The following is a 20,947-nucleotide window of genomic DNA, read 5'->3' on the forward strand; positions in this document are numbered from 1 at the left end:
TTGCTAATTGAATACTTTCCGTGAAGAATGAAGGCCTACTTTTCCTGAGACATCCCAGAAACCTTAAACAGTAACATCCCTATCAATAGGCTGGTGATATGATGGCCTGTTTTGACATCTCCCATGAGAGTTTAAAACGATATAATATTGTGGCCTCGTTACGAAACAAGTGTTATTTTGGGGGGAGTTGTTCAGAGTTGTCAATGATACCCTTGTACTCTGCCCTATTTCAATGAGTGGGGCAACCTTACAAATGCATTATTTTTTATTTTTTTTTACAGTTGAAACTTTTTAACCTTAGCTCCACAGAACGCTGTATTATCCATGCATATATTCTAAATTCCACATCCAAAACAAGTTCTACATTCACGATTTATGAATCTAATACACTCACATCCCTGCAGCTTATAAATGCAAATCGTATTTACAATATTAAAACCTTAAAAAGGAGACACGTGTGGGGTTAAAACAGATACTCCACGAATATCGGATACTTTCATGGGCATTGAGCCGGTCCAATATGTGGCTCCTGAGAGTCCCCCACTGGCCTTCCTGCCTCTCGTTGGGGGCAGATGTGGGGAAAGGGCAGGCATATGGCCTCCTCAGAGGGACACCAGATTATACCTCCCTAACTCCTCCAAAAACATCAATACAATGGACCCTATAAGCTCTTAGAAAGGAATCACAAATCCAGATTTTAGCATTCCGGAATCCCCAGGTGGTGATCATCACCATGTTAGAACAATTGTATCAGTATGACACTGACTCCTGCACAGTTCGTCCTGCCTCTGCTGGCACTCTACCAGTGAGTGGGTTCCAGTCCCAGGCAGTGTCCCTGTATACAGATGCTGCTGTGCCCCTATAAGGTGAAGAGCTCCAGTGTGTGAGAACAACCAGGACCCCAGAATCTTAATGGCTAAAAATGGTTTATGTAACACTGTTGATACAACTTAGACTGTTTATAGTGGTTATAAACCCTCTTCATAAAATCGACATAGTCGTGTTCGGCTTTTAAGTCCTCATTTCTGTGTTTTGTAAAGACAGTGCACGATGACTGAGGTTTCAAAACAGGAAAAAGCATGCACAATATGCTATTGCATCAAAACTAGACTGCAGGTTTCGGTTGAATTGAACTCAGATGACAGGTGCATCTTTCCATGTTTACAGTAGATATACAGTGTTCTTTGTCGTGTAGAGTAATACTTAACCATTTAAAAGGTTTGTGCTTGCTTGACCTAAGTCTCCTCAAAATGTGCAGGGGACTGTGCAACTACCTCACCACCATATAAACTGAATTAATGCTTTTCTTGCTCAGATCAGGATTCAATAGTTCACCTATGCAGTGGTGTTAACCTATGCAGATTTTCCCCATAGTGGTACTTTGTATTTTCCAATTGAAGACTTTTTAGATTGTGAAATATTTTTGCTTTTGCAAACAAATGTGTCAGTCCAGAAGACTTGAGCCATATCCCTTCTTTCGTAACATTCCAGACTCAATCCAAGTTGAAGTTCCCTACACTGCTTAGGACAACGTTTGACAAAGTCAAACTGATAGCTGATAGCTCTGAAAGTTGCAGGTTAGGGGCTAGCAGAGTGCTGTGTTTAATGCAATAGGTTTGGAATGGAGCCTGTGGCTCAGGCAGATCAGGGTGCAGGCTGTGACAGTGGAAGCTTCACCACCAGCCATTAGCAACTTATAGTGCTATCCCTTTGAGGGCTCCGCATGGACAGGTGTGCCACTGTGGGACATCAATATTCATGCTCCAGCATCACACTGAGATCAATCTCTAACACAGGGACTCATACCACAGCAAGTCCTAGTGCATGGGGCTGAGTGCTGGGGGGCACAGATAGGATTAATCACAAGGCAGTGTTCTAGAGGGCCATAGTTCATCAAGTCCTTTTAAACCAAGAGAGAAAACAGACAAGACAGTGATGAAAGTTTAATTTCCATTCATTCTTTTATTTTATCTTGTGTACATTTATTTTTTTAATAATTATGTTTTAATGCTGTTAACACCTCTGACGCAGCATGAATATTATGAATGAACGTATGGAGTGGTTTGGTGTTATCAACAATTGCTTGAATTGAGACATCTGTCCTTCAAAAGTTTACCCTGAACTATTTACTTTGCATATGCAGTGTATGGATTAGACTATTCATGAGTCACCTTTGATGTGAGGTCTTAAACTCTCAGGGGATCAGCACACAGTAAATGCTGATGAGCAAGCTATGCCTTTGAGATCAGATCCGTATTGATGTTCAATAGTTGCAAATACAGCCTGTTCGTGTTACATAAATTCAGCTCCTCAACATAATCTGCATAGGCACCTTAGCACTGATAAAGGTGATCAGACTACTATCCGTTACTATTGTAGTAGTGAAGAAGTCCTCATTTTATATTTTGTAGCAAACATACACATGGTAAGAACTTGCTGAGGAATGGAGGGTACTGTCAGCATTTGCTGTCAGAGAGGATAACTCCCGTAGCCTACATTGATTTATGGTCCTGCACAGTGAGCTGAGCTGGGTATTCTGCTCCCACATGCACCATGCAGAGTAAACATGTTCTATGACCTCATGACATTCACGTCATCCTATTAGCACAGAATGGCAGTTCTTAATAGAAGGCCCAGCATAATGTAACTTTAGCACTGGCTGCAAACATAACAATGGACAAAGCAACGTCCCCTCAGTCTCTCTTCACACTTTCTCTCCCTCCCCCTCACTGTCATGTGCTGCCTAGCAACTGCCACCATAAATAATATGCCTGTGTGTGTGTGTCTGTGGTCTCAGTGTGTGAAAGTGTGCGTGTGTGTGTGTGTGTGTGTGTGTGTGTGTGTGTGTGTGTGTGTGTGAGAGATAGCAAAGGGTGAATTTGCTCTCAGTACACTCACTTCTATTGCCTGTGTGCCAGTGAGTACTGCTCCTCCCAGAATAGGAAATTGTCTTTGTATTTGGATGCATTAGGAATTTAAACACTTCTCTCTTTCTGCCCCAGACAGCCTACAAGGCCTAACTGAGAAGCCCCATGGCGAGCAACAACACAGCCAGCATCGCGCAAGCCAGGAAACTGGTGGAGCAGCTGAAAATGGAGGCCAATATTGACAGGATAAAAGTGAGCACAAAATAACCTCACAGTCCAAGAAGATACTGGTTATTATGTATATCAGAGAAATGTATATATATATATATATATATATATATATATATATATATATATATATATATATATATATACAGTATATCAATATGTATTGTGTGGTTTCTAATTATGTGTTTATGCATATATGTTCAATTACAGGTGTCAAAAGCAGCAGCAGACTTAATGTCATACTGCGAAGCCCATGCCAAAGAGGATCCACTGTTGTCACCAGTGCCCGCATCCGAGAACCCCTTTAGGGAGAAGAAGTTTTTCTGTGCCATCCTGTAAACAAGGCATAGTCCTATAGCAGTCTGCTCATTTTGGGACATGAACGTGGACGTTCAACACGTAGAATTCTCCTAGCAAGAGGGCATGGCGAATGCCCCTTTCTCGATTGGCACCTAAAGAGTGCAATTAAAACCACAGAGTAATACTTAACCATTTAAAAGGTTTGGTCGCTATTGAGGTGTGTGCAGCATGTTTAAGGGATCTGTGTAGTCAGGTGACACAAGAGAATGAGGATGACCCAGAAACATGACGGACAACCGATCAACCAAGTATTCAGGTTGTGTTGTGTAAAAAAAAAAATGATTTGACAGAAAAAAACAAAAAAATATTTTGTGGTTCTTTTGGAACTTCCAGGTGTTATGTTAAATGGTTTGTGGTGGGTCTGGTACTGTAGGTCAGCTACTGATCTTGTCACTAGGATACCGCCTGTTTATTGGAATGTTTTCTTTTTATTGTTGGTTATTTCATGTTCATTTCAATTCTAAAGTTTAGCTATATCACTTAGATAGCTTTCTATTATGGTATGTGATTACTGAAACAGCTGTATTAACTTTTTTTCTACATCAATAGATTAGTGACAGCTTTTTTAATGGAAGGTTTAAACGTTCAAATCAGTGATAATCTTTACAGACACATTTCTTTAAACTTATGAGAAAAAAAAAGTTTCAGTATATACATATTTATCTGGCAATGTGATACATTGTAATTACATTTGTTTCCTTCAGATACAAGCTCTCTTTTTACTATTTGTATAAACTGCTAGCAAGTGAGCCGTGTTGTGCTGTGTGATCTGAACGTTTGTGTTGGTATCATTAATTATTGCATGAAATGGACAAACAACTATTTTTTTTCTTTTAATGTGGAGATTGTATGGCAAAGGCAGCCTCCATCTGGAAGTGCCAACTGTATTAAAATGATAATGACCCAACATGGACTCGACACGCACATCTCTTATGAAAAGCTTTTGGTGGGGAAAATTGTCTGCACTTTGCACTGTACTAGCTGAAGTATGAGACAGCAATGAACATCTACTTTACAGACAAGACCATAGGGGTTATTCATAAACCGTCTTAAACTGACCATATTTGAACTGAAATGGATACCTTATGATCAGTAAAGCTCTATTGTTTTAGATGTTTATTTTCTTCCTCAATGAACAAGAAATACACATTCAACGAATATCACCCTACAAGACACCTATTAATAACTTTAGTAATGCCATATGCTAAGTAAATTAACTTTAACACACTTAAACACACTTACTTTAAAACACTTAACCACACTAAACTTAAGACAATGCAAGGTAACAGTTGTGCCTCATTGTAACCTGACTTTGTGTGCTATCTCTCAGCGCACACAGAGTTCTCTGGTTTAATTCAATGATACTCCAAATCACATTATGCCCTATTTCTGCATGGTCTTCACTCAATCAGTTCGTAGCAAAGTTGCATAAGGGCAGCGATGATTCAACCCAACACTAATGGATTGTGTGGTAAGAAGCTCTTTTTGAGTGGAATTTGCAACGGTCTGGCGAAGAGTGGATGGGAAGCCGGGGTTTAAGTACAGGAGGTGATGAGCAGATGACCAACAGGTGAGCAGAATGAGCAGGAGGAGATGGTGAGTGACAGAGAACCGGAGCCTGGCCACGGCCACACACAAAACAAACAGACAGACAAAGACAGACAGAGGGAGGCACTGGCACAGACTAGGAGGAAGTAGAGGGCGTGACATGCTATGTATAAGGTCAAACCTCTGGGGAAAGGTCTCAATTTAGTACAATGCCATGCAAAACACTTAGAGAGGAGTGTAACCCCAATGATTTGTTATGGATTGGGCTGGCTTATTAAATATCAGTTAGTCATCTCTCAAATTTCCTACAAAATGGCACGAGACAAATGTCAGGTCAATTTTCTATCTGGAGGCATTCAACAACAATAAACAACTCTTTATAGAAGCATATACTGTACAGACGGTTGCATGATGTGCACTTTCTCAAGACAAGACCAGTGCACTGAGCCAGTATAAATATACCTGATTCAATGTTTTCTCAAACAAAGATATATAAATATATTTAGCATGCACAATAGCTTCGAAAATGTACTAATAGGTTGTTGAGATTTAGCAAGGTGGACACAGAAATGTAATCATCACCATTGAGAACTGATTGGAATATCTATAATTTGAACTGAGAACCTGAAACATGTAAAAATGGGGGGGTCGCTATTTGTAAACTGTTATGTAGTTCGGTATTATTATCATTTGCTCTATAGTGCCATCACGTGGAGGACAGTTCCACCTTTTCATTTCTACAGTTCAATCAATCTTTTTTTCATTATTTATCATTTCTCAGTCCACTTGAAGCTAAGCATCTCCACACACACAGACAGATCTGCACACTTCAGGTTGAATATACTAACCCTCCGCGCAAGAAAAATACTTGTCAGAAGTGGGATTCGAACCCACGCCTCCAGAGGAGACTGCGACCTGAACGCAGCGCCTTAGACCGCTCGGCCATCCTGACACACATTAATTATAACCGCAAAATGTCTATAAATGGAAAGCGTGAACTACCATTATGATACCGCGTAACTTCAACATTTAATTATTGTAGCTGGCAACGGGGTACGATTTCATAGCAACGCAGTTTCTACAAAATCCATCTGCGGCTGCGTGTTTAAAACGATCGGTCTCTGAGCGAGCCGCTGCACAGAATCACTGATCTACATACATATGTGTTCTCTGAGCTCCAATAGTGGAACTTCGCCCACCTACTTTCGGCCAATGTAAATGTAGTAAATGAGGATTTCTTGAAAATAAGAGCGACCAAATTAAACTTTATTTAGCATTTAAACATGGTAAATAGGGAAATATATAAATCAATCATCACCATATCATATTTGGTATAGTATAGTATTTGGTATTACAAACCCCCCCAAGGGTTTGTAATTGTTCTCATATCCTAATTACCCTGATTAAATAGCATTGCCCCAGAATAATGGATTGTACAAGACTATTTTTCAAAGAATTAAATTAATCTCTTGTACCACTCTACTCAGCAACACTACTAAAGTGATTTTGAGTCTAAAGCGGTGTCTTAGCAAATGTTGATGGAAATTTACTCCGGCCATACAGCTCAAAGTGCCCTATCTGCACTGTGTAGGACGCATATAATGGACTGTACAAAGCTATTTTTCAAAGATTTCAATTAATCTATGGTACTACTCTATTCGGCAATACTTCTAGAATATGGATCAGGTGACTTTGAGTCTAAAGCGATGTTTTAACAAATGTTGATGTCTATTTACTCCGGCCATACACCTCAAAGTGGCCTATCTGCACTGCGTAGAACACATATAATGAACTGTGTGTAACTATTTTTCCATGCATATCAGGTGCATATCAGGTGAGTTCTATTAAGTCATCTGTTATCTGGACTTGCTAGAACAGTACCTATTCATTATATAAGCGTTAGGGTTAGGTTCCTTTCAGGACCCTGGATAGCACCTCACAAAGAAATTGATGCTGTATGGCCCCAGAAAAATGCCATCAACATTTTCTAATCGCTTTTGACTCAAACTCACCTGATCCATATTCTAGAAGTGTTGCCGAGTAGAGTACCGTACAGTGACGGAAGTAGGTGGGCGGAGTTCGACTATTGGACCTCAGAGTAGACAGATCCGTTGTGCTGCTAGACGTTGTAATATAACGAGGATTACGCAATACTAACAAGTCGGCATAATGCAGAGCGACGAGGACCGCTAGCTACCCCCGAGTAATCCTCGACCCCACACTGTTCGTTGTTAGATAGGACAGTCCGTTTTTAGATTGAACGCATCATTTTCAACACAGGATTGGCCAACTTTAAGGATGTAAGTGTCCGGTTAATGAATGACAGCGGCTAGCCAGCTGACCCGAGGCATGCATTTCCCAGTCAAGTTAGCGAATGTCTTTGATTGAAAATATTCGGTTTATTGACTCCAATGTTAACGTTTTGTCATGGATTATCGTTGCTTTTAGTTTTCGTAAATGCGTAGTAATATTTAATGTGCTTGTGATGGCTCTCCTACCAAAAATAGACTTTAGTGCCCTTTGAACTCTATGGCTGTATTCTAAAATGGTTCTTGCGCTCTGTGTCCTCCCGTTCTTAGAACAACCCTTTAAGAACACTTGAAAGATCATACTGGCAAGACGCATAACGGTTATTAACGGTTCAATTTGAAATTATAAGCAAATGAAACGATTGTAACAGTGTCATTAGATTTGTATTATTTATTTGTTTGTTTCCCTAATAAGAAAGTTAATACACGTATTGGTCATAAATGTTTAATTTAGTGTGTTATCAAAATGTATACCAATCATCTCTTGATACATTTTAGGGACACATCACACAATGTTCAGTTTTTTAATGAAGCAAATGAACCCCTGGTCAGAGCGTATATTAGACTACAAATTAGTTCCATGCCATATTATAACATGATGTTGAATGGTAATTTGTTGTCATTAAATCAACTCTTTATTTCACATTATTGCAGATTGTCGTTTTGCAATGCCCTCTTCTCCACCCCATAACTTTTCCTGGGTTGAGCCGTCCAAATTGGCAGGATTAGCCCTTCCCCGAATGACTGCTGACTACCAATATCTACTAGATAATGGCATTAAACATCTGGTTTGCTTATGTGAAAGAAAACCACCCTACTATGACACCTGTCCAGGTGTGGTCCTCCATCACATAAAAATAACAGACTTCTGTCCCCCAAGTCCTGAGCAAATTCAAAGATTTTTGACAATTGTGGAGGAGGCTAACAGCAAGGGTGAGGTAAGGACAAAATACAGCAAGGAGTGGTTAATGGTTACAGTACAATGACATACGACTTATATACTTTTGCCTTTTACATTACTCTAAATGAACATTAACATACTTAACACTTAACTCAGTGTGGCAGGTCTCTGGACACAGCTTGTGAGAACCAACTGGATGAATTTCTCTCTGCTCTAGGGCGTTGCAGTGCACTGCATGCATGGCCATGGGAGAACAGGGACAATGCTGGCCTGCTATCTGGTGAAGACTAGGAAAATCACTGGGATTGATGCCATCAATGAGATCCGGAGAATGCGTCATGGCTCCATTGAAACACACGAACAGGAGAAAGCAGTGGTGCAATTTTATCAGCGGATTAAATAACTGCTTTTCTTTACAGGAAACAAGTTGGTGTGGTCAGGGTTCAAGTTACACGTTCACTCTTGGGGGGTGGTGCTGGGCTATTTTTAAGGTTGAGGGCATCCTGATTTTTTAGGGAAGTGCCTCGTTACTCCGTAATCTATACGATGGCTACAGAAACATGTAATTCACATTCAAACTATCTGAACCTTGAAGCAACATGCTAGAACAACATAGTATGCATTTTGCTACTGAATGTTTGACTTGTTTGATCCTTCTTCTAGCATTGTGACTGCCAATGGCCCCTGGTCCGAGCATTGATTACTTTTTCTTATGATGACTGATGGATAGATGATTCACTGACTTAAACAATTGTATTTGTTGTAAGTCGCTTTGGATAAATGCGTCTGCTAAATGCCATAAATGTAAAATGGAACTTGTTGGTTCTTTAAAGATTCAGCCTGTTGATTGACATGTGGAGAATCCTCTCAGGATGGGGTTAACAAGGCTTTGACCTTGCCTGCAGGACTTGACCCCAGGGAAAAGAGATGATGACGCTCCCTAAAAGTGAGGTTCTCAGGGGCGGCCTCACTCCGAAAGGTCCCTTTTTCCTGGCCTCTGCAACATAAAGAAATAAAAGACTGGGTGGGTTTCAACCTACGTTCCATGGGTTATTACTGTGTACATCATTGATACATGTTTTTATGACCAATGTTATCATTATTTTTAGTGGGGGCTTACCCAGGGCTTAAAAAGAGTTGTCTAAGACTGACCTAGGTCATGCTCAAACATGTCTGAAACTTACTCATTTGACCACTTCTTATGAAACTCTTCATCAAGTCCATTAGAACCTTTAATGATCCCTGTTAGCAGAATAAAATGAAAAAAAAATTGAAAGGACTTTCAATTGTTAGAGTGTTCTATGCAACATGAAAATGATTCAAATACATGTCTCACAAATAATTAATAATAATCATTTTGGGGTTGAAAAGAAATGTTTATTTTTTATTTTGCAATCTTCTCAGGACGACGCTTTGTCTAAGGTTTGAAATAAATAACATGTACTGTACCTGACATGTTTTTTTCCTTATCCTCCTCTCCAAGGTGATGGGTCTTTGCCTGCTTGTCCAAGTCTTTACTCTCTTGTGTGTAAATCTCACTGTGTTGCTGATGCTTGCAGTATTCCTTGTCTTGCAGCTGGAATTCAGAGTGCTTTGTTATACAAATGCCTCATATGAAAGCTTTTAGTTTTCATATGTAGTCTCTACAGTACATGCACTTGCAACATGTTATACATTTGAATATGCATAATCAATGTCGATGATGCTTGCAATCTTCTGCTGATTTTCCCTCCCATGATCATTTGATCATTTGAACTACAGTATATCAATACAAGACTGATATCACCTCATATCCCCTGTTGGTAGTGATATATTTTAGGAAGTAGGCTCACCTGTGGTCTGTTCTCAACCTCAAGTTGCTGCATAATCATCATCATGTCCATATCCTCCTCATCCTCCTCTTCATCATCGTCTCCATTCTGCTGGAACTCCTGCAGCCTCTTCTGAAATTGCCACTCCAGGGTGAGCCTACGTAGCCTGTCGCTCTCCTCTGGGGTGCGATTGGCTTTGGCCTGCAGCTCCTGGACCTCCTGCTCTAGCAGGTCTACAACATGCAGCCTTTGCTCCTTCTCCAGTTTCTCCCGTGCATCCCTCTTCCAGGGATCAGGGGACAGGCCATTGCCTTCAATTGTCTCCTGATTCATAGTAAAATACTGGGGGTCCTGTTGTCTTGGTGTGGCACCTTGTTGGGGAGGGAGCTTCTGAAGGGATGTATCTTTTGATAGAGGGGGGAACATTTGGGGCTTTGTTTGTTTCTGTAAGGCCAAGTGCTGTTGGGACAGCTGTGATGACGACAGTGGGGGTGGCTGAGATAGCCTTTTAGACACTGAACCCTGTTTTTGGTTGCTGAGTTGGGATGACCCTTGACCTTCAGGGTTTTTATTAAACTTCACTGCCAGTAAAGTCCCATTTTGTTGGAAAGTAGTGAATGGAGGATAGGAGTAGCTGTCATTTGGTCTTGTAACAGGGATATCAATGCGAATTGGCTGAATTGACACAGTAGGATTCTGCAACATTGGGGTTCTCCAGTGGCCTGGCCCACTTCTGCGGCTATTCTGCTGGTGTATATTGGATGGAGTGGGGTTGGAGTGGATATCATGTGTAGAGATGCTACAGTTCATAGGGTGAGAGGAGTAATGGCTCTGGTAGTCTTTGGCCTGATCCTGCTGGTTCCACACATGATTTCGCTTGTCCACTAGGGGGTCCCCACGCTCCATGCAAAGGTTCTCTTGTGAAAGTGCCTGTCGCTGAGAAGGAAATGATTCGCAATTCGTTTTCCATTTTTGGTATTAAATTTCCTCTACATAAATTAAATAAACGGATTAGTGCAATGCAGTAGGTTGAACAGATTTGTTTTTGAATACCAAATATGTTGTTTGAGATAGTAATGGTTGTACTGCTTTTTGAAGATGTGCTCAAGACTCACCATAAAGGCCCTCTTGTTGGAGATCTGTCCATCTACTGGCACTTTGGACATCGGATGTGGCTGTTGAAAGTCTGCTGGGGTTTTCTTGTCCTGAGATCTAGGTCGCGGCAGTGTTTGACATTCTCTTGCATACGTCTAACAGAAACAACATTGTTCCTGAGTTTCAACGAAGGAGTCATTTAATTCCATTTAGACACACTCGGGCATGGTTGACTTGTTCACTTACATCAGAACAGAGGTTGCTGGTGGAGACAGCAGTGATTCTACTTCCTATCATGACTGGATCAGCAGGCTCCTCTCCTTCATCTAAAGTAGGATCTGTTGAAGTGAGAACAACATGATGGAGCTTCCCCCAAGCAACACTATATTAACTTTTCAATGGTATATATTTATTGCAGTATATACTTACTGGCCATGTTGGGGTTGGAGCGATACAGCTTTAGTCTATTGCTCAGCAGTGTCTGCTCTCTCTTCCTCCTGGTTGTTCCATGGTGATTTCCCCCAGGCCCTGAAGGACTCCATGCCATGCCATGCTCCATGCCATCATACAGAATCAGGGCCTGACCCTTTGGCTTAGCATTGCTGTGACCGCTGTCAGTCAATGCTTAAGGAACAAAAAGGCTTGGTCAGACTAATATAATATATATATAATATATGCCATTTAGCTGACGCTTTTATCCAAAGTGACTTACATTGCAGTGAGTGCATACATTTCAGTATATATGGTCCTAGCAGGAATCAAACCCACAAGTTAAGCGTTGTTAGCTCCATGCTCTACCAACTGAGCCACAGAGGACCACAGACTAGATGTTCTAGAAGACAAAATGAGGAAATAATGATTGTATTCCTCTATACCTGTGGTCACTATTGAAGGTGGCTCATTTAGCAATGCAGCCAGACCATGGTAAGTTGCCCCCAACTTTGACACCTTTAGAGTCACAACTGGGCCAGTGTTCATCATGATGCCTGCTGCCCTAAATCAAGACAAGTCACCATTACTTATTGATGGGTCACTTGAATTCCACTTGATACTGTTAAGATAAGGGTTAATACAATATTAATAGCGTTTGTTTTTGAAGAATATCTTTAGATACAGTACAGAGTAGTACCAAAATAGCAAGTGCAGCGTAAGAGTGTATAGTACCTCTCTTGTGAGAGTCCTACAAGGCTCTGCCCATCCACAGTCAGCAACCGATCTCCTGCAGTTAACCTGCCATCCTATGCATACATAAAGACATGTAAACAATGTGTCTCTCAGCTGATGAACTTACCAAGGATTTGCATGTATGAAGCTGCTTTATTGAATGTATATTGCATACTGTATCCACAGAACTAAGTTTTTAAATGGTATTGTATTATTATCGTTCTATATTACACATGCTACCGAAATTTGAATGCAAGCTCACCATTTCTGCTGGTCCTCCCTTGACAATAGATTTGACATAAATCCCAAGGTCATCTCGATCTACTCCCTAGGAATATAGATTGAGAGGAAGTTCATGGTTTAATTTTAGCTATAGAATATTGAGTCTGAATTGGTTCTGTCCATGGAGGATTTTGAGAAGGAAAGACATCCGTAAAATGACACCACAGAGGCTGAGGCAATCAAGTACTATACCCTGGCAGCCACAATGCTGACTCCCATCCCACAGTTTAAGGGTTTCTTCAGGGTGATGTTCACAACCTCTGGTTCTCTATGAATTGCCTGATGAAAAAGAGAGAAAAGATAACACCATTAAGAACGACTGAGGGCTCAGAGTTGGAAAGGGATACATAAATATACCAAAACCTTTTGTATATGACTTATTGAGATTACTCTGTTTTAGAGCAGGAGAATGCACTTCCGTAGTATTAGATCATTTAATAGGTACTAACTACATATTAAAAGGTCATACTGTATCTGCATATACTGTATATATATTTTTTATATACATTTATTTTCATACATGGCCTATTTAGACTAAACAGAAAGTCAACATTCACTGGTTCTACAGGGAGCTTCGAAAGGGTGCATTGCAAAAATGTGTAATAGCAAATGAAATAAATATACACAACTGCTAGGCAAAACAAAGATGTACCGGATTTGTATCCCTTGCAGAGAAACACATTTCTCTACTGAAAAATATGGTCCATATGCGAACAGAGTGGGAGTGAGCAGTCAGGGTACAGAGGCCTGAGGGAAAAGAAAGAACATTTAGTTCACTCTCTACAATCAAACATATGCGTCCATCTGCATGTATCTATTTCCATGTGTCATTTCCTTTGTGTGTTTCATACTGTGTCTGGTAACACTTTACATCAGTAGGGTACATTTTAATGCCAGGTTGATTGCAAATGTGATTTTAAACACAGTCTGTATTTATTTCAGTTACCTTTGCGGCAAATTGGCTCCATGAATTCCCTAAACCCATGTGGAATGCCTCGCACTGTATCACAGGTGTAGCCCCCCTCTGGCAGCAGAAAAGGAAGGTGAAGGTCAGGGCTCTCCTCCATCTCAATGTCCCGCCCCTCACTACGCACCAGATCATCTGCAGCAGCCTCTGCAGCAGCCACTACACTGTCAATCAGACCCTGGAGAGATATTGAGAGAGATTAAGATGTGGAGAGAATAGGTAAACTATTGTAGAACATTGTAATTTAGTATTTGTCATTCTGTGTTCTACAATGAAAATGTGTAACTTATGTAGACACCTCTTTGAAAGGGCTTGAGTGATTGGATATAGCTGGTACTCACAGGGGGAATGTGGGGTTCGTTGGTTGCATAGAGGTAGCTGCTCATCAATGTCCGAAGCTGGAGCGAGTTCAACTTGAAACAGGTATTCTGGATATCCTTGACATCTCGTATGGAGTACTTGTTCATAGTCAGGAGCATAGTTGCCTAGAAATAACCAACCATCCCGTAATTTTAGTACCTCGTGAATAGTGTGGTGAAGTGGTTGGGTATGAAGGATTGATAATGTACTGAACTGAAACATGTATAAATTGTAACTTGTAAATAAATATCTGTGGCAAAGGAATCTATTTTGAAAAGCCAGACAGACACATGCATACACACATGCATCTATAGTCACACACCTGGACGATGAGGCTCAGATGGCAGTCCGCAGCCAGCTCCAGTCCCTGCCTCTCTGCCCAGTCCTCAATGCCACTGAGCCTCTGGCGGAGAGTGGCTCCCCAGTAGTGAGAGCGCAGGCCCAGGGAGCTGGCCTCGCTGCTCATCAGATTATTGAAGAGCCACGCACTAATGAAGTGGAAGAGTTGGGAGAAGAGCTGGATGGTGAGAGCTGGGTTGACCCGACAGCGGCGCAGCAGAGACATGGTGCTCATAAGGGTGTTGAGGACGCCCTCTGTTGGTGGGAAGATGGAGTGATAAATGAAATTAGTAAAGGGACACTCGATTTGAAGCCTCACATGCTTGGTACACTCTCAACTGTACTATTGATGCTGGATCAGTTTGCACCTTACTAATCAAATGTAAATGCATGTCAAGTGTATGTTCAATTTGGATATGGCTTAAGAACAGAACGCCTGAGAATATACATATGTTGCTGTATATAATATGGATTTAGGCTTACCTATTCCAGGCTGGTTACTCGGTTCCTCCGGATCAATCAAGAACACTGGCATGTGTTTCTTAAGATCATTCTGCAGACACTGTATCAAACACCTAGAGAAAAGACACATTCAGTGCCCTTCATCATTATATCAGCACTGATATGTAAAAATAGCTTATGTTCCTATAAGCGGAAAGGTGTTCCATACAGTTGATTAGCTTCATTCCTTACAGTCTACTGGAAATTCGTAGAAGTCATGGTAACTTGAACATGGTCTCAAGCTGGTTAACATAGACAATCGTTGTTTTGTGCGTCTTAAAATAAAGTGTATGTATCTTACTTGAAAGCTCTGTGCACCAGGTGGGCAAGTGCCTCTTGCGCTTGCATTGTGACGAGGCTCAGATCCCTGTCCTGCTTGATGAAGTTCAGAAACTCTGATGTGTTTGCCATCCAGAAGGCAACAGCACCAGCTATGGCCTGCTGCTTCTGGTGGGGAGACAGACCAGCATTATTGCATTAAAGCTCTGACAACAAACTCTCCATCAAATGCTATGAAACCACACCATTGGACACACACACACATATGTCTCTCACAGTTAATAATTGAGATCATTCTAAAGGTGTAAATAACCTGGGAGGTACCAATCTCACCTGAATGACCATCTCTGTCATGTTCACCATCGTGTTAACAATAGAGGTAACTTTATGGGCATGCTTTGAGGCGCGAGAGGCCTGACTGTGGTCGCGGTGGAGCACAAAGCGAGCTGCCATGTACAGGGCATATGCAGGCGAGAGCTTGAAGTGAACTGTGGAGCTGTTGGTGTAGTTTATGACAGCAGACAGGAACGCTTCTGTAGCTGTGATAGAAGAAACCAGCAGGGGGCAGAAGATTAAAGCAAGAAGACAGGGAGTTCATTGCTCACAAGACTGCAGGAAAAAAATGTCTATTATCATATAAATGGTCAAAGGAGGGAAAATAACATTAGAAGTAAATGGTTTGGTTTACTTACAGTTGTCCCTGAATTTAATTCCAACTGGAAGCCCAAGTTGGTCTAAATTGTCTTGGGCTGTGACCTTGGTTGTGTGCTTCTGTTCACCCATTTTTGAGTTAGAGACCTTGTCCTTGTTGGTCAGTTGCTTCTCCATAGTGGAATCAGATGTCTTCCTGCAATGGAGAGTAGAGATCAAGCACATGTCTGTCTACTTTAGCCAGGGACCCACCTCAGATTAAGTATAAATGTACATGTGACCTACCCTTTGTCTTTTTTAAGAGACTGGCCATTGGACTTTGTTATGTTGTTAAGGGCAACATCTCCCTTCTTCTCCTTCTTCTTCTCCTTCCTTGACAGTGTCCTCTTGAAATTCTGTAATACGCCTCCCTTTTCCTTTTTCTGTTGACAGTTGTCCTGTGTTGTTCAAGGTCACACAAACACAACAGTGGTGTAAAATAAAGCACGATCTCTTGCCAGCTTCATTATTGTGCACCCTTTTCCCTTGAATTAGCCACATACAATCTGCACAAGCTGAGTAGGAGATGGAAGTCCTTGAAATGTCACCAAGCAAATTATTCTTATTCAGTTGATACAGGTAAGAAATAGGCAGTCACGCACCTGCAAAATGATGTCCTGTTCATACTTCAGAACAAAGCGGCCTTCTCTGCTGTTCCAGTTCAGCTGCACAACCAAAGGCTTCTCACTGAGGTCTAATTTCCGTTCTTTTTCCACGGTAACGAGGGGAGAGTAGAGTACGGTTAAGGACACAGATAATAGATGCACATCTTATTTGCGACTGAGGAACAAAAGGGAAGGACATTATTTGTGATTGTGAGGCTGAATGCTGAAAAACCCTTCTACAGTACATAGGAATATCCTACTGAAACCCTCAATATTCAAGTGTAGCAAAACCCTCTGCATCTTTCTACACAATCATCCATATTCCGCCTCAGAGTTTGTTCTCATCAGAAGCAGTGAAACTTACCCTCATTGGCATGGACCTCATAAAGGGAGTAGGCTGAGGATAACATTTTCATATCAGGCCTGAACTTCTCTGAAAGTGTCTCAACAATCTCACATGTCGTGGTGTTACTGCAAACCCGCAGGCATTTAGTGGCAAAATTCTCTGCTGCATGGTCCTCAAAGTAGAACCGCATCACTCCATGGAATTCCAAACTCTGGGGAACAAGGGAAGGGCATGAATCATTTAATGTGAAATATGGAATCTCTCCTATTGACAGCTGGCAATCTCAGGCAGACAGTGACAAGTTAAAATAGTGCATGAAATGGAAGGCTTCCACAAATATTGCTTTCAATTCAAACTGGAAATCGGGAGCAGATGGTTCTATTTGTGCTTTCTTTGGAAGCACACCTCAAATTTCTATTAAATACTCAAACTAAGAACATTTTTATTATTAGAGGGCTCTGTCATCAATATGACATGACTATCCCTGTTCACCATTTGTAAATTGAATACTCATTAGATGTCGCACACCCTCTGAACTTTATTGCTCTCACAGTATGTTTAAAAATCACAACGGAGGTTTTTATCATTAACCCATATGGAAATTTGGAGAGACATAAAGGGTAACACTTTATTTTAGTGAACACATAATAGGCACTAATTAGTATCTTATACTGTACATGTTCGCTTACTACCTAGCCCCTCAAGACACCCTCCCCACACACACACCCACACAACAATGTTATTGGAGGCAAGGTTGGCTTTGAGGTTTGGAAGGCTAGCCAGTAACCCCAAGGTGAGCCAATGATTGGAGGGTTACTGAAATCACATTTAACTGGCCACCTACTACATGACTTACAGTATAACATGAGAATACACTGAACACTGAATACAAACCTAATGAACCCCCAAAATTGCCCAATTAGCTACTTATTAAACACTTAAAAGCCACAAATTAGTGCCTTATAAGTGTTCCCCATACTAAAATGTTACCCAAGCAAGACATCAGCATTCCAGGTCAACTCACCTTGCTTGGCGGACTTATTTCAAACAGGTCAAGCCTGTTGTCATTCCAGTTCTGGATGACATTTGCTAATCTCCGTCGCTCTTCCTCCCCTGGCATGTTGATGGAGTAGCGGTGGCTTAGTAACCTTAGTAACACTAAATACCTAAGTCACAGTTCTGTGCCTTAAAAAAATCCTCCAGCCAAACACTGCAACCAATGCACAATGGTGTTATTCTGTGTATTTTGATTATCAAGCTACAAATGTCTGCCTCTTAACTATTGTTCATTCTCTCCTCATTAGTCCTTAACTCCTCCTACTGAGCTAGTTTTGAATTCTTATACATAATGTTACTCTCTCTCCATCCATTCCATATGACCCCCCTTTCCCCCTCCTAGCAACGGGTCATCGCATCCTCGGTATGTGTAACTATGTATATGTAACAGACTGACAGTCTTAATCAAATGTTAATCATAGCCTACCAGCCAACCAAAATACATGATTCCATAATTATGCATATTTCATTTTAACTCCCAGTTTGTCTTTCCTAAAGCATGATGACAACAACTGCAACAAATATCTTTGCCATAACATGTCGTAAACACACTAACTGAACTGATATAAAGCTCCATGGCAGTTTGTATGTAAATACACTGTAGACCCAGTTATTGTTCAACAATTTGGGTATCTCTAGGGTGTATAACTGTCATACCAGCTTCATCTGGGTGTGTGCACTGGCAAATTCTTAAGCTAAAATGACACAGTTTGGCTGGAGAGGCCACTGTATGCTAATGGACCTGGGGCCCAACAAAGTTTACTCTCTCTCTGCCCAAGCTTCCTATGAGAGCATTCCATCCTCCTCTGGTGATGTCAGGGATGTTTATTGCGCTTGAGTGAATTCCACTTCTCATGCATACTATATATGTGATTTTCCCCAGAATGTATGTTACAGGTTTTCCCATTCAATCAAGATTCTTTATCTGGGGCAGCTTTTGTTAATGCCATTAACGCTTGCAGGGACAACTTACAATGGAACAAAAAACAAAAACATCAACAACCAACCAGATATTATAAAAAAAACAAGAAAAAGAACAATAAAGGCTATTGTCGTCTGGATGTTGAAAATGCTAATGTGTTGATTCGTTTTTATTTCATAAGTAGCTTTACAGCACAACATCAACAACATATCCTTACTATAAAATGGTTGGTACTGGGCATTTAAAAAAGAGTGCTTGAAGATAAAGTTGTAATTCATAATATAATACAGAAACTAACACATTTGAGGTACAGATAGAATCTGATAATAAGCCATAGTTTACACTCCAGCCATACAACATGACATGCTGTTACAAAAAAACATCTAGAAATCATAGATGCCTTTAAAACACAGACGGTAAACCCCCCACCAATAATAGCTTTACAGTCATATAACCTTGTTGAACAGTTACCATATATTTGGACATAGTATGTACTCCATTGAAAGCTACAGCACATTAATCATATGCTGCCTCTGAAAACAAGTTAAACAAACCTGCATAATGAATCAATAAGTTCTAATCAGGGCATCAAACATGAGTTCATATAATGGATTGATTTTTCCTTTTTTTTATATGTCCCCCTGGCAAAAGAAAAAACGAACAAGAAGAAGGGACAAATACATAGACTGTGTGCCGAACACATGACATGTGAGTTTGAGCTTATAAACAGGCAATATACTATACTCTCTGAACCCAACCACCATGTTCAGGCAACAAGTATCTCTGTTTTGTTGAGCAGAATTCCCTTGCCTATACTAATAGTATAACAGCACAGCATAACCATTCATTCAATGATGCAATGCATTCATAATCTGTCATTATGAGTATACTGTAGGTCCCCAGCTCCCCACTCCAAACAACTCCAAACAAGTCACATACGTTGTGTTCATTTGTTGAGTTCATGCCATTATACAGTATGTAACTGTTTTGATAACATATAATTTTCAGCCATTCACTTGTGGCAGTTGGTTTATTTTCCTTACTTGGCCTTGAGTCCCATGACGGTTGTCAACATCCTCACAGACAAATCATTGTGTAACTGTTTTTATTGTATTTGTACAGAATGCCAGATTATGAAATGGTCTTAATGTTTCCCTTGAAGTGCATAGTGGGGCTTCATATGCAGTACTATAGCACACATACTGTGAAGTCTGGAATTCATCTGGTCTCCGGAGTACATTTCATTATGTTTCAATTAATTAACCAACATTCTATTCATGTAAACATGGCAGTTGGTGGCCAACTATAATTTAAAACCAAACTAACTAACTGTGTATAAGGCAACAGTACACTAAATTGCATTCACCATGTCCAGACTCTACAACCCACACTGTCCAGCCACTATCAACTCTAAAGAAAGCACGGAACGTCAAAGGAGACTGTCCTCATATGAAGCAATGTTAACAAACAGACCCTGTGTGTTAGCAGGGTTGATCTTACATCTGTTGACCTTACATCTGTTGACATTAAATCAAGACAGCCTCGTCTCAATAGGGACTAGATTATCTCCAGGAACTAAGTTTCTCCAGTAACACTGCACCTCATAAACCAAAGGTCATCTTGAACATCAACATTGTCGGGCACATAATTATAATGATAATCAGTATCCTTGTACACCATTGCCCACGGAGACATTTATAAAGATGTAATCTATTCCTTTCTACATTCAAAGTTCAATGAATTTCAAATGAATATCAAATGTAATCAGCCTTCATATAATATCTAATAAAAAAATAGGCAAATAATTCAAGGCATGTATCACTTAATTTATCAGCTATCACATACACTGTAAGTCTTCAGCCCACCTCTACGTGTTGATACAGCAATTTCTGTATCTAACCAGTATCTATTGTTTACATGAAGTTGATGGGTCTCCCTTGTCAATGGCAGCAAGTATGTCCTCCACTGAAGGCCTGTCTATGGGACTTTGACAGCAATGAGAGAACAGCACCCTCCCATGTTCATCCAGGACAAAGTCTCCCCCCAACTGAAATATACAGGGACAATTGAATTAACAAAGATACTCAATATTTAATAGGAGAATCAGAAAATGACATGGCATAATAAAACTATTCCTTAATGGCATCTGATACAACCTATGTTGATAATACAAGAATACATATTTTCAGTGAGAGGAGAATGTGTAATCCTCATAATAAGTAACTGGTCATTTCACCTGGAACATGTCATCTTCTATAGAGGGTAATTCTCTGGGAAACTCCAGACTAGCAACAACATATTCAGCATAGAGAAGCAT

The 20,947-nt window shown here is 40.6% G+C and overlaps 3 protein-coding genes across 4 annotated transcripts in view; 2 read left to right on the plus strand and 1 right to left on the minus strand.

Moving 5' to 3' along the window:
- Window positions 1-4,572, plus strand: part of gng2 (guanine nucleotide binding protein (G protein), gamma 2) — a 12,268-nt gene extending 7,696 nt beyond the window's left edge. For both annotated transcript variants that reach the window (XM_083683410.1, XM_083683411.1), the window contains exons 3-4: window positions 3,003-3,119; window positions 3,306-4,572. In XM_083683410.1, coding sequence (XP_083539536.1) covers window positions 3,033-3,119; window positions 3,306-3,434 — 216 coding nt within the window. In that variant the 5' untranslated portion in view covers window positions 3,003-3,032 and the 3' untranslated portion in view covers window positions 3,435-4,572. The remainder of the gene's footprint in view (window positions 1-3,002; window positions 3,120-3,305) is intronic.
- A 2,612-nt stretch (window positions 4,573-7,184) lies between these two features.
- Window positions 7,185-9,414, plus strand: dusp23b (dual specificity phosphatase 23b). The gene is made up of 3 exons (XM_083684146.1): window positions 7,185-7,303; window positions 7,967-8,250; window positions 8,431-9,414. Exons 2-3 carry the CDS (start codon window positions 7,981-7,983, stop codon window positions 8,614-8,616), a joined length of 456 nt encoding a protein of 151 aa, XP_083540272.1. The 5' UTR covers window positions 7,185-7,303; window positions 7,967-7,980; the 3' UTR covers window positions 8,617-9,414.
- afdnb (afadin, adherens junction formation factor b) lies at window positions 9,081-17,772 on the minus strand (the record flags this gene model as incomplete). The annotated part of the gene is made up of 23 exons (XM_083683500.1): window positions 9,081-9,210; window positions 9,398-9,455; window positions 9,663-9,789; window positions 10,046-10,960; window positions 11,140-11,274; window positions 11,366-11,457; window positions 11,549-11,743; window positions 11,995-12,113; window positions 12,284-12,357; window positions 12,546-12,611; window positions 12,758-12,844; window positions 13,218-13,312; window positions 13,512-13,710; window positions 13,874-14,017; window positions 14,215-14,486; window positions 14,715-14,806; window positions 15,034-15,179; window positions 15,345-15,550; window positions 15,704-15,858; window positions 15,948-16,099; window positions 16,304-16,407; window positions 16,671-16,863; window positions 17,677-17,772. 23 exons carry the CDS (start codon window positions 17,770-17,772, stop codon window positions 9,081-9,083), a joined length of 3,852 nt encoding a protein of 1,283 aa, XP_083539626.1.
- Window positions 17,773-20,947: the final 3,175 nt, after the last annotated feature.

This window comes from Argentina silus (assembly GCF_951799395.1).
Source record: "Argentina silus genome assembly, chromosome: 13".
NCBI classification, from domain to species: domain Eukaryota; kingdom Metazoa; phylum Chordata; class Actinopteri; order Argentiniformes; family Argentinidae; genus Argentina; species Argentina silus.

Coding starts and splice junctions, on each gene's coding strand:
- dusp23b (XM_083684146.1), top strand. CDS start 7,981: ATGCCCTCTTCTCCACCCCATAACTTTTCCTGGGTTGAGCCGTCCAAA. Junction 8,251..8,430: donor AGGCTAACAGCAAGGGTGAG/GTAAGGACAAAA, acceptor TCTCTGCTCTAG/GGCGTTGCAGTGCACTGCAT.